Raw genomic sequence first — 12,322 nt, 5'->3', positions numbered from 1 at the left:
TACAGTAAGCTCTGTAATGTTTAATTAAAACATTATGAATAAAAGTAAACACAAGTAAAGTAATGTCTAAAGGCAACAGAAACCACAAGGTGCAGTGAAAGTGAGTTTTTATTATTCATTTAGGACTGTGGTTTAATTCAGTGCTTTTTGTGCATCCGTAAAAAATAATTCATAAATACTTATATTATTTGTTTATTATGTTTTATTTATTTTATTAAATATTTAAATGTATGCATGTGAAATTATATATATATATATATATATATATATATATATAGATATATATATATATAGATATATATAGATATATATATAGATATAGATATATATTTATTTACTTTCATTTTTATTATATATGTTATTTATTTTATTAAATATTTAAATTTATTATATACATTATTTATTTATTTATTTTAGTTTATATTATGTATGTTTTATTTATAATACATATTTACAATGAAATTCTTTTCAGTCTTATATAATTGGACTAACAGTTTAGTTTTAGTCTGAAGTTTATATTTGAGACACTCAGTTTGTGGATATTATTTTAAATAAACAACAAAAGGGGTACTGAAAGTTTGGCTCCGAAAAAATAATCGGCCAACTAATCGATTATAAAAAATAATCGTTAGTTGCAGCCCTACTTTATATGTTTATACAATTCAGATACTAGCCATATAAAGATGACCTTGCTCTGGGGGCCAATGTTTATCTGTTAGTAAGTCCTGTCATAGAAATAAACTCATCACTGGGACTGTTCCCAACAACACTGCGGGTCCGGGGGTAGACCCTTAAGCTGGAAAGATTATTGTGTGGAAGACCTAATGATCAATCACGCCAAGCACATCATTGCAGCAGAAAGAGTGCATGACGCACACACTTTCACCCAAATTTGGTATTTAGCTGATTGTGTTGATGGGACTAAGTGCCTAAGGTGACATGATTTCTTTAGATCCCACATGAGCCCATGAAGTTCTCTAGTAGACTATTGCTGCAGATTGGACGACAATTAATAGTTAAAAGCCCATATGCCAGGATATTGGCCAAAGACAAAATAGTAAAAAGCACATTTTGTCTATTTAATTTATGCAATGGTGAAAAAAATGGCAAAATAAATGGAAAAAACGTGTTCGGTTTGGCCTTCGGCCAAGTTTTTTCTTTCGGTGGAGCCCTACTAATGACCAAACGCTGATGTTGACAAAGACTGATTACGATCCCTATGATGACCAACCTGACTTGTATCTTAAACCTGACTGGGAATCAGATTCTGCCAGTGACACTAACTATGACGACCCATTGACCTCCATTTCACACCTATTGTAAATTTTCCTTTGACCAGGACGATTCTCATTGCACCCTGAAATGAGCTTGCTTGAGGACAGGATACTTTATATCAGCAAAAACAGCCTTAACGCCTTCATTATGTCTGTTTCACGATGAATTCAGTTGAACCGCGAAAGGATTCTGAAGTTCTGATGTATTTACAGCATTGTAATTTCTCTGTTAATTTTAGTTATCATATTTTATAATGATAAAAGGGGGAATGTGAGGGAAATTATTCATTTCTACTTTGTAATAAGTTTGTTCTTGTTCTGTTTCATTGTCATGTGAGGATAACGACTCAGAAGGCCATGTGATGTCACTGAGATCAGTACAGAATGTTCATCTGCTTACAGCGACACAAACGTTCTTCTGTTCTAGGCTCGTCTAAACATCATCTAAGATCCTGAAACAAAGCCTGTTTGAACTGCCTCAAACTGCTTCTTATCGGTACACAGAATGATGTCATGCTCTGAGTTTCATATATATAGTAGTGGTTTAGTACAAGCGCTTCAGAGCGCTCTCATTATTCTATCCTGCTTTATTCTATCCTGTATTAACCATCTTTCTGTAATAAACCTTTTTACCTTCAGAGGACGAGTCTGTGAGTGTTGTCTAATTTCCATGACAGGTCATAGGTCACATCAAGTACTCGGCGCAAACCTGTTAAATCTGTTAAGCGTTTATTTTAGAAACAAGCTTTTATACACATAATCAGAAGCTGTGTAACTATGAAACAGTGTGACTTCCTGTTACACAACCATCACAGATGTGTGTGTGTGTGTGTGTGTGTGTGTGTGTGTGTGTGTGTGTGTGTGTGTGTAAAATCTCAGTGTGTCTCATCGGTGAGGAGGTCGGACCTCTTTCTCCTGGCTCCTCCCTCTGATCCGTCCTTCTCTGGGCTTCTGTGTCCGGGACTCGAACACGAACACACACATTCCGAGTTTTAAATGAAAGTTTTAAGTTTAAATGAAATCACAACGCATTCGTATTGTCTGCATTTTACACTCACTCAGGAACGTCAGCACAATTCCACATCATTTCACAAAATACACTGACAAATCTAAAAAATTATTTTTATTTTATTTATTTTTTTAAATACGACTTCTTCCCCCTTACAGCTTGTCCAAAATCGAATGCCTCTCAGTTGACATTTTATGCAATATATGCACTTGTCACAGGTGTAATCAGTGTTTTTACTATAAATAATTCAGTGCAACAATGCTGTGATCAGTTTTTGGGTCAAAAAAAAAGACAAAAAGCACCGAATTAAACTATAGTCCTAAATTAATAATATATATTCTGGTGTGTGTGTGTGTGTGTGCGTGTGTGTGTTTGTGTGTGTGTGTGTGTGTGTGTGTGTGTGTGTGTTTAGTTCTTTTCTGTTTTGTACAAACAGATGTGTAATGTTTTACTGTGAAGTTTATATTTGTTACACTCAGTCTGTGGACTTTATTTTAAATAAACAAAAACAAATGGTACTGAAAGTTCGCTCCACCCCAAACGATTAATCAAAAAAATTATTGGCCAACTAATCGATTATGAAAATAATTGTTAGTTGCCGCCATAATAATAATAATAATAATAATAATAATAATAATAATAATAATAATAATAATAATAACAATAATAATAATAATACTGTTAAACAGTTCAGAAGCTCCGTGTATTGTCCTTGATACGTGAAAACTAGACAATACACAGTAATAACACTGATGAGCTGCATTATTATTATTATTATTATTATTATTATTATTATTATTATTATTCTATGAGAAATAAGCTCATAGCAGCACTGATGAAATACACATACAATACAAAAAACCACACACACAAATAGAGAATGTTTTTAGCATTTTTTACATCTGCACATAATTTAGTCTGCACATAGTTTAGCAGCTGTTTTAGAATTAAAAATGTCATGTATAAGTCTTTATTGGTCACATATTCAATAGAGCACAGTGAAATTGTTTTCTTCACATACCCTAGCATGTCAGGAAGCTGGGGTCAGATCACAGGGTCATATGGTGACCTGACCTTCTGATCAGTAAACCAGAGCCTTAACCACTAAGCCACCTCTGCCCCAGTGGTGAGAGAAACATGAATTTTCATAGCATCTAATACTTCGTACCCCACTATTTGCTAAGTACTACAAATATAGACTTCTAAACACCGCCATTAAAAGCTTAATAACAGAATACTGCAATTTTTGGGAAATTGCCGTTCCCGAGTTTGGCCACACGAGGGCAGTCATGTTCCATCCAGCACAACACACGACGCCTAAAACAGAAGGTAGGTTGTAGGTATTTTACTATTACTACTACTACTTCTAATAATGACCTCAATCGAAGTAATTAAATACGTAATGAAAATTGTTGTCTATATAGCTGACCTCATTTTTGTACACAGTGAGTTAAAGGCGCACAACTATCAGAATCCCAGTTCATAATTGTGTTTGATTGGCCAAGTAGAATAAAGTGTGCGAGGAGTCCGACTCTTTTTGAGCTTATTGGACATTACACATTGCTGTAATTATCTCATTGGCACTACTTAATTGCTCATAGTTTATTTGACGAATGCAACTGCTGCAACATATTTTGCCAATCTTAAGCTCAGCCGTCATTCTGGAGGCGCAGTTTTGGTTGATGCATGACATTTAGGTTCAAACACAGTGTGTACATCGACTGTAACACAGATAGTGAAAATGAAAATGGGAAAAGAGAAGGCCAGTGATTAGACAGTGCGAAGGCTGACTTTGTTTTCCTACTTGTGTGTGATGTGTGTTATGTTAGTTTCTCTTGCACAACTGTCAAAGTGCATATGCTTTCCTTGTGAGTGACACTTTTTGAGAATGAGATGAGGGTTTGAGACAATGTAGCTAATTTCGACCTTCGAGAGTCCATTATATCGTGCATTTGCGAGAGCTGATAAAGCAAGGCCTGAGTGCTGCTCTCCCACGAATGTTCAGGCTTTTGGGTAATTCTAGCAGTCTGCTAAATGCAGAGATGAGTAAATCTCAACAGGGTTGTAGCACGGTTTCTCGGGGTTGTATAATCTGAGCAATGCAAAATGGGGCTTGTAGCAACAAAGATTGTAGCAACAGGAAGTAACTGAAAATGGTATTCTAGTAGCATGTAGAAATTCAAACTAAGGTTCTAGAAGCACATAAAAATTCTAAATACTCTTGTAGTAGCATGTAGTCATTCAAAACGGTGTTCCAGCAGCACAAAGTCATTCAAAAGAATGTTCTAGCAGCATGGAATACAACACACACACACACACACACACACACACACACACACACAAGGCAATAGCAGAGTTGGGATAAAGGGCATTAGGGTGACTGTGCTCATTAGGGTCAGGGAGGAATCGGACCGAGCTAAAGAGGAGGAGGCCGGATGGGCTGGCTGGTGCTAACTAGGCGCCTGTTTGGCTTGGGACTACAAGAGTGGAGCGGAGCGCCGCGCCGCGTACGAGGAGCACCAGCCCGAGTGGCGAAGCCCGGACGCTGGCAAAGACAGAGGGAGTCTTCTGACCTACACCTATAATCACATTTTCTTGTTGGACATGCTTTCTCCCCTACAACTAACAATGACTTACTCTTGTCTTTGCTGCTCTGTTCAGCTCTTCCTACTTTCCTACTGACTGTTTCCCACCCACCTAGTCAACTTTTATTCAACATTTGTTCTTTTCATCTAGACTTTAAATTTATTTACTCTTCTCCATCTATTCATATACTTTCTGTTTGAATGAAAGTGAGCACATGTGATTTCTAGCATGCTAGCCGTGTTAATGAATGAAAGTGACCATGTAAAATTTGCTCCAGTCGAAGAATAGCTTGTTTGAATGTGACTGTTGTGTAAACTTCTCCTTTGAAACTGTTTTATCCTCTTTACTCTGAAGCTAAAATTTTGTCAATATGATTAATGTGTGGGATTTTAGCTTGTTCTTATGAAATGGGGGTTTGACTCCTGCACTTATGTTGCTTTTTTCTAAAGCCGACAAACATTTGCAGTATCTGCCACAAGCTCTCCCATTTTCTCCAAACTACTGAATTTGTGATGCAACAAACTTTTTTTGGACAAACAGTTTTGAGCCTTTGCGTTTATTTCTTTTAACTATATGCTTTGAGAACTAATAATTTTCCCCCAATATCTGATTTTGACTATTGTGCTAGTAGGTCATTAAGGCTTGAACCTTATGAAAACTTCATTAAGACTGATTTGCTAGCCTAAGCTCAATCGGTTTTGTCCGATCTAATCCACAAACTGAGCAGGAGTCACACCCGACTCCATCTGTTTAATCGGTCGATCTTGACTTTCAATAGAATTTCAATCAAATTCTGCTTGGTCAGAATGAAAACCTGCACCTGAGTTCTGAGTCCTGAGTTCCTGAATACTAGATGTTAATACTAAATTACTACAGTCTTTCACTTATCCCAGTATTTTTTAGATAGTTTATTAGGGGACAGTGCATTTTCCCAGATGATTTTTCCCCAGCAATTTCTTTAGTATCATGTTTTGCATTCCAATTCACATCTCTAGCTCAGTTCTCTCCTCCTGATATCTTTTGCAGTCTAACAGAATGTGTTTTACCGTCTCTTGTGTATTGCAGTGTGTGCAGAGTCCAGTGGGGTGTTTTCCTATTCTGTGTAACGTTAGATTTAAGCCAACATGAACTATTCTAAGACACATAATTATCATCTCTTCCTTTGGGTTCCTGCCTTGCCTCATACATATGTCCCGGTATTCCTGCCGTATTTTATGTGTCCCTTTATAATGGTTTTAACATCTGCTCTACTTAATGGTACTTGTATATCAACTGTTTCATGCTTTATCGATCTTTTTGCCAGTACATCCACAGTTTCATTTTCTTCCACCCCTACATGTGCAGGAACCCAAAAGAAGGAAACATTCAGCTCCCTACCATGGAGTATGAGAAGCAGATAAAATATTTGTTAACCAATGTCTTGTCTACATGATGTTTTCCCAGACTGTATATGTGATAGTGCAGATAGACTGTCAGAAGCTATAGCGACATCTTAGTTCTGATTATTTTTTTCCGACCGCTGCAGTGACAATAGGACTCCTGATAGTTCTACGGTGTACGCTGATAAATGATCGGTCGCTCTTTTTTTGACTGCTACTTCACGAGGAATGAACAAATCCACACCGGTGTGGCCAGTCTTGAACCATCTGTATATACAAGTCATTTATCCTGATAATGGTCCATATATTTTTGAAGTATTATCCACTGTGGTGCTATTTTAGATTCCTCTTTTAATATTTGTTGTAATCTTGTATCTACAGATGGTTTTATGAATTTCCAGGGTGGTACAGTTCACCTCAATGGGGCTTTCTTGTAGCTGGCTGAGGCCTGCATTTTGTGCCTTTACATTTCTTACCCATCCCAAACTCTTAAAGAAGTTAGTCCACTAAAACTCTGAGCATTCTTGGGGTACACCCTCCTATGCCCTCATAGATTTATCCAATATAAATCACAGCATCTCTCCTGTCTCGACCTGTAACGCAGTCACTGGTGATGATTTAAATGCTCTAGTACAGATCCAGAGTTCTTGCGCCTGTTCCACGTCAAGCTTTTTAAGATTTTTAAGATACATTAGGCGACCGTAATCAAAGACAACTCTTGTAAGAGCCTGATAGATATTTATGAGTGATGCTCTACTTGCTCCCCGGTCTCAGAACATTATTCATCTTTTTACATTTGTTCTTAATTTTATCAATATGCTGACACCAGGTAAACATCTCATCAAAAAGCTCTCCTAAAAATCTCACAGTCTTGACCTGTTCAAGATCTTGCCTGTGCAGTTTCAATGGTGCTGTTTTATGACGTTTAGAAAAACATATACCTTGTGATTTTGAAATTGATAGTTTAAAACCCTATTCATTTGCCCACTGTTCTACTTTCCCTATTGCGTGTTGCATTTTCTTTCTTACATATTCTATATCCCGACCCCTAACCTCGTCAGCTGCATAAAGCGACTTACCTATATTTTCTCCGACCTGATCAAATGTCTTTAATCATAATATTAAACAGTATTGGGCTACATACACTGCCTTGTGGGGTAAAATTTTCCGTTGCATATCTATTTGAGTACTCTGCACCTACTCTAACTTCTATTGGCCTTCTGTTCAGGAAGTCTAATACCCAATTATATATATATCTTTCCGTTTATTCCTAATTCGTCAAGTTTAATAAGAAGTCCATCCTTCCCAAGGGTATCGTACATCTCTTCGACATTGAAAAATACAGAGATGACACTTTCTTTGTTAGTTTGAGCTTTCCTAACTTCTGGCTCTAGGCATAAAATGGATTCTACCATTCTCCCCCTCCCTTTACAAAATCCTGACTGATACGGTGAGAGAAGAACTTTACTTTCTATATAGTGATCTAATCTATCTGTTATCATCCTCTCCGTAGTTTTCCCTGTGACGTTAACACTGTGGATCTGTAACTTGACGGATCTGACTGTATTTGCCGGGTTTGAGTATTGGAACCGTTTCCGTGTTAGTGGGATTTTTCCTGTATTCCATACCATATTGAACAGTCTTAATAATACATCAAGCATGATGTCTCTCATGTGGCCTAACATGCTATAGCATGTACTGTATTTCCCTGATGACATTTGCCGTGCGTTTGATATAACTCTTTTGAACTCAAATAGAGTAAATGGCAAGTCCTTCTTTCTACTATCCCTGGATTTTGGGCAAGTGTCTGATCTCTACACTGCTTGGCTGTTGAAGATAGGTTTTCAGTACTGTGGAGCTTCACAAAAGTTTTTACCAAAAGTTCTGTTTTTTTCTGCATTGCTGATTGCATTTTTATTGTTGCGATTTAACACTGGTATTTACACACTTTCTTATTCCACTCATTTTCCTAATTGTTCTCCATATGTCCGATAGCTGGGTTTCTCTTCCAATTTTATTGCAGAATTGTCTCCAATATACACGTTTTGCTGATCTGATTGTTTTCTTACCTACTGCATGCGCCATTTTATAGTTAATCAAAGTTTCCAGTGTACGGTGAGCTTCGAGTTTCCTAAAAGCTTTATTTCTATTTTTAATTGCTACAGTACAGCTCTCATCCCACCGTGGCATGCTCTTTCTTCGTTTACTTCCTATCTTTTTTGGCATTGTTTCTTCTTCTGGTCGTATAATGGCCGTGGTCACTTTTCCGTTCGTTTCTTTGACATCTGTTATATCCTTATTCGCTAATCCCACACGTTTCATTTTGCTCTATGTTTGGAACATCTGCTGGTCGGCTTTCGCTAACTTCCACCTTGGAGTTCTCGCTACCTACTGTCGACTGGTCTAAACCCTCCCGTGTGTTGATTCCTACAATTTCAGTTGACGTTATTGTCAGATTGATAGCGCTTTCTGCATTATGTGAACTACAACACCACGTGTCCTTCCCATCATTAACACATACAAAATTTTTATCGTCTATAAATTCCTCGATCACTGATTCATTTATATCTGTATTCTTACTCCCCTGTATTGTGCTGTGTGTGTGTGTGTGTGTTAAAATCCCCTCACCGTACTAATTTCCCTCACGTCAACCCACATACTGCATTTGGCGTATCGGTGCTCTGTCTATTACGGGGATTGTAAAAGTTGAATATCGTTATACTGTCTTTTCCTGTCCGTATTTTGACTACCACAGATTCGTGTTCTTTCCCTTTATTGATTAGATTATATCTCACATCATTTCTTACAAAAGTTGCTACCCCTCCACCTTTCCCCTTTCCCCAATCAATTCTGATTGTACACAGCAAATTTTAAAGTGTTATTTTTACACTCACAGTGTTAAAATTAACACTTATCAAGAGTTTATATGGGTCCACACTAAATAGAGTTCAATTTACACTTTCAGTATTGTTTTTTCTACACTCTCACAGTGTTGAACAAGCACTGTAAGTGTTCACTGTTAGCACCATTGGTGTAGTTTTTTTACTCCTCACAGGCTCCATTTACACTTAGAAAGTGTTGAATCTACAGTAAATGTGTCAATAGCTCAACCTAATGGAGTTATTTTCAACACTAGTGTGATCTACACCCTGTCTGCCTAAAAATGCAGACCTTTAAAATGTGTGTACTCGTCAATAAAAGAACAGCTAACACATCAGTTGCTGTATAAGGTTGAACTTTTATTTTCAACACTGTATCTTAGATGTAACAAACCAGCATGAATTGAGGTGCAATATATTCACCTCATAGTGAATATATTCATCTGACCCATTTGGACCCTGTAGATGAAAACGCATGTAGAACTTCAAACTCCGGGCTTTTACAAGTTCACCCAAGTCACATACTGTCGGCTACAGCCACGCTGCGCACATAATAACTTAAACTTTAACGAAGGATAGAAACTGTCCGTGACTCTCGTGGCTTTGCATGCATCTCATTTGTAAGTCGCTTTGGATAAAAGCATCTGCTAAGTGAATAAATGTAAATGTACTAACATTTAACCTAGTTCAAAAGCTTTGCATGCAATTCCTTTACTCTGGGAGACTCACTGGTAAGGCCAACATCAATGCTGTAGATCGTAGTCAGCAGGAAGGTAAAGATGTTGACAAGGGCTTCCTCATATGACAGGTTGAACACATAGTGGACTTTGAAGAGTTCATCTATAGCACTCAAGGAGCTGGTTCCTGTGCAAGGGATGAGGTGCTTATCCACTACCACATAGAATTTGTCAATCCTGCCCTTGATCCTTCCTAATGCCAGTAGAGATGGCTGGAGGCCCTTGAATTGAATTGAAGATGGCCTTCAATACTAGTGGATGACTAGAAAAAAAACCCAGCAACGCTAAAAACTAGATTAAAAATACAAAATACACCAATTACGACGTGCAATGACGAAATCCCTGAAATGTGGTCCTTGGCACATTCAGACATTGTGCTATAATCATAACTAGGAAACACAACAAACCTTAATTCAATATGTCCAAAATAACGCCAGTTCGTATCATTCTTTATGTATTACTGCAACAGGACAACTTCATCAAAGGAATATTTCAACCAAAAAAGAAAGTTCTTATGTAACTTTCTTTCTTCATCTGAACACAAAGAATTTTCAAAGGAAATTCAAGTTCTGTGAGTCAATAGAATGCACGTGAATGGGTGCCATCTTTTTTAGAGTCCAAAATGTACATTTAGACAGTGTCACAGTAATAAAAGAACAGTTATTTAAAGAGCTCACAAGCTGTACACTCACTACTTTACACTGTAGGAAAGTGTCATTTCTTCAGTGTTGTCACATGAAAAGATATAATCAAATATTTCCAAAAATGCGAGGGGTGTACTCACTTTTGTGAGATACTGTATATATATATATATATATATATATAGTGTGTATGAGAGAGAGAGAGAAATATAGAAGTATTACTAAAACCGTCTTCTAACTCGGTTTAAACAAACACATTAAATGATATTTAACACAGTGCACACACACACAATATATATATATATATATATATATATATATATATATATATATATATATATATATATATATAATATATATATAGAGAGAGAGAGAGAGAGAGAGAGAGAGAGAGAGAGAGAGAGAATATCCACAAATAGGGAAGAAGTTTTCAATGATAAGGTCATGTCTACAATTATTAAATTACAAAAACAATTATCATGGACGGGACAAAAGGGATGATGGATGAAATGTATGTATGATGTAATATCTCTTGCCCAGAAATCCGCTTCTAGAAAATTGCCGTTCCCCGGTTTGGACACACGGGGGCAGTCAAGCTCCATCCAGCACAACGCCGCCCGAAACAGAAGGTAGGTTTGAGCTATTTTACAGACACAGCTCATTACTGTGCATTGTATTGTTCGGACATAACCACAATTAACGGCTCATCTATAAAAACAAACATTACGTAATACTCATAGGACTATATTTATCATGAAAATGCAAAATAAATAACCAACCTTTCTAATGTTGATAAAAATAGAAAGCCGTGCACTTCATTTACACACACATACATATATACAAACATTATTATTACTGTTCCTTCTCTCTCTCTCTGTACCACGTTCTAATACTTAAACTGCCCAAGAAAGAAAATTTGCTGTTTTCTGAGACGTTGAAAGTGGCTCTTAAAAGAGCCTTTGTGTATATTAGACGGAGTTGTAGTTTAAGCGCGTTCTCCGCGAATACGGCGGGCCAACTGAATATCCTTGGGCATGATGGTCACTCTCTTGGCGTGGATAGCGCACAGGTTGGTGTCCTCGAACAGACCGACCAGGTATGCCTCGCTTGCCTCCTGCAGAGCCATGACGGCCGAGCTCTGGAAACGCAAGTCGGTCTTGAAGTCCTGAGCGATTTCTCTCACCAGGCGCTGGAAGGGCAGCTTGCGGATGAGCAGCTCAGTAGACTTCTGATAACGGCGGATCTCTCTCAGAGCCACAGTGCCAGGCCTGTAACGATGAGGCTTCTTCACGCCGCCGGTAGCCGGCGCACTCTTGCGGGCAGCCTTAGTGGCGAGCTGCTTCCTTGGCGCCTTGCCACCGGTGGACTTACGGGCGGTCTGCTTGGTTCTTGCCATAGCGTCAAACTCTGCACTTCGGGTCTGAAGCCTTGGGAAAGAGCCTGATGTCTTGCCAGCTGTCGAGTGGTGTGTGTAGTATTTGAAGCAGAGCGCGTTGGGGGACGTGTAAAGCACAGCGTGCCCGGCCTCCTCCTGGTTAGCTCGGTCGCTTCCTCCCTGACCCTAACGAGCACAGGCCTCGGCGCTACCCTAGCCCTTCTTCTTTCCGCCCCGAGCTCGGCCCTAACGCTAACACTGCGAACCCCGAGCTGTGCTCTAACCCTAACGCCATTAATCCCAACTCTGCTGTCACCTTAATGCCCTTTGTCCCAGCTCCGCTATAGCATTGTGTGTGTGTGTGTGTGTGTGTGTGTGTGTGTGTGTGTGTGTGTGTTGTATTCCATGCTGGTAGAACATTCTTTTCAATGTCTATGTGCTA

General features: G+C 38.3%; 1 protein-coding gene across 1 annotated transcript; it reads right to left on the bottom strand.

Annotated features, from left to right (window-relative positions):
- Nucleotides 1-11,467: 11,467 nt before the first annotated feature.
- On the bottom strand, nucleotides 11,468-11,915 carry LOC128630010 (histone H3). The gene has a single exon (XM_053678590.1). It carries the CDS (start codon nucleotides 11,899-11,901, stop codon nucleotides 11,491-11,493), a length of 411 nt encoding a protein of 136 aa, XP_053534565.1. The 5' UTR covers nucleotides 11,902-11,915; the 3' UTR covers nucleotides 11,468-11,490.
- Nucleotides 11,916-12,322: the final 407 nt, after the last annotated feature.

Source organism: Ictalurus punctatus, unplaced genomic scaffold (assembly GCF_001660625.3).
Source record: "Ictalurus punctatus breed USDA103 unplaced genomic scaffold, Coco_2.0 Super-Scaffold_100046, whole genome shotgun sequence".
Lineage (NCBI taxonomy): Eukaryota > Metazoa > Chordata > Actinopteri > Siluriformes > Ictaluridae > Ictalurus > Ictalurus punctatus.
Note: the sequence above shows the minus strand (reverse complement) of the source record. Positions and strands in the feature narration are given on the sequence as shown.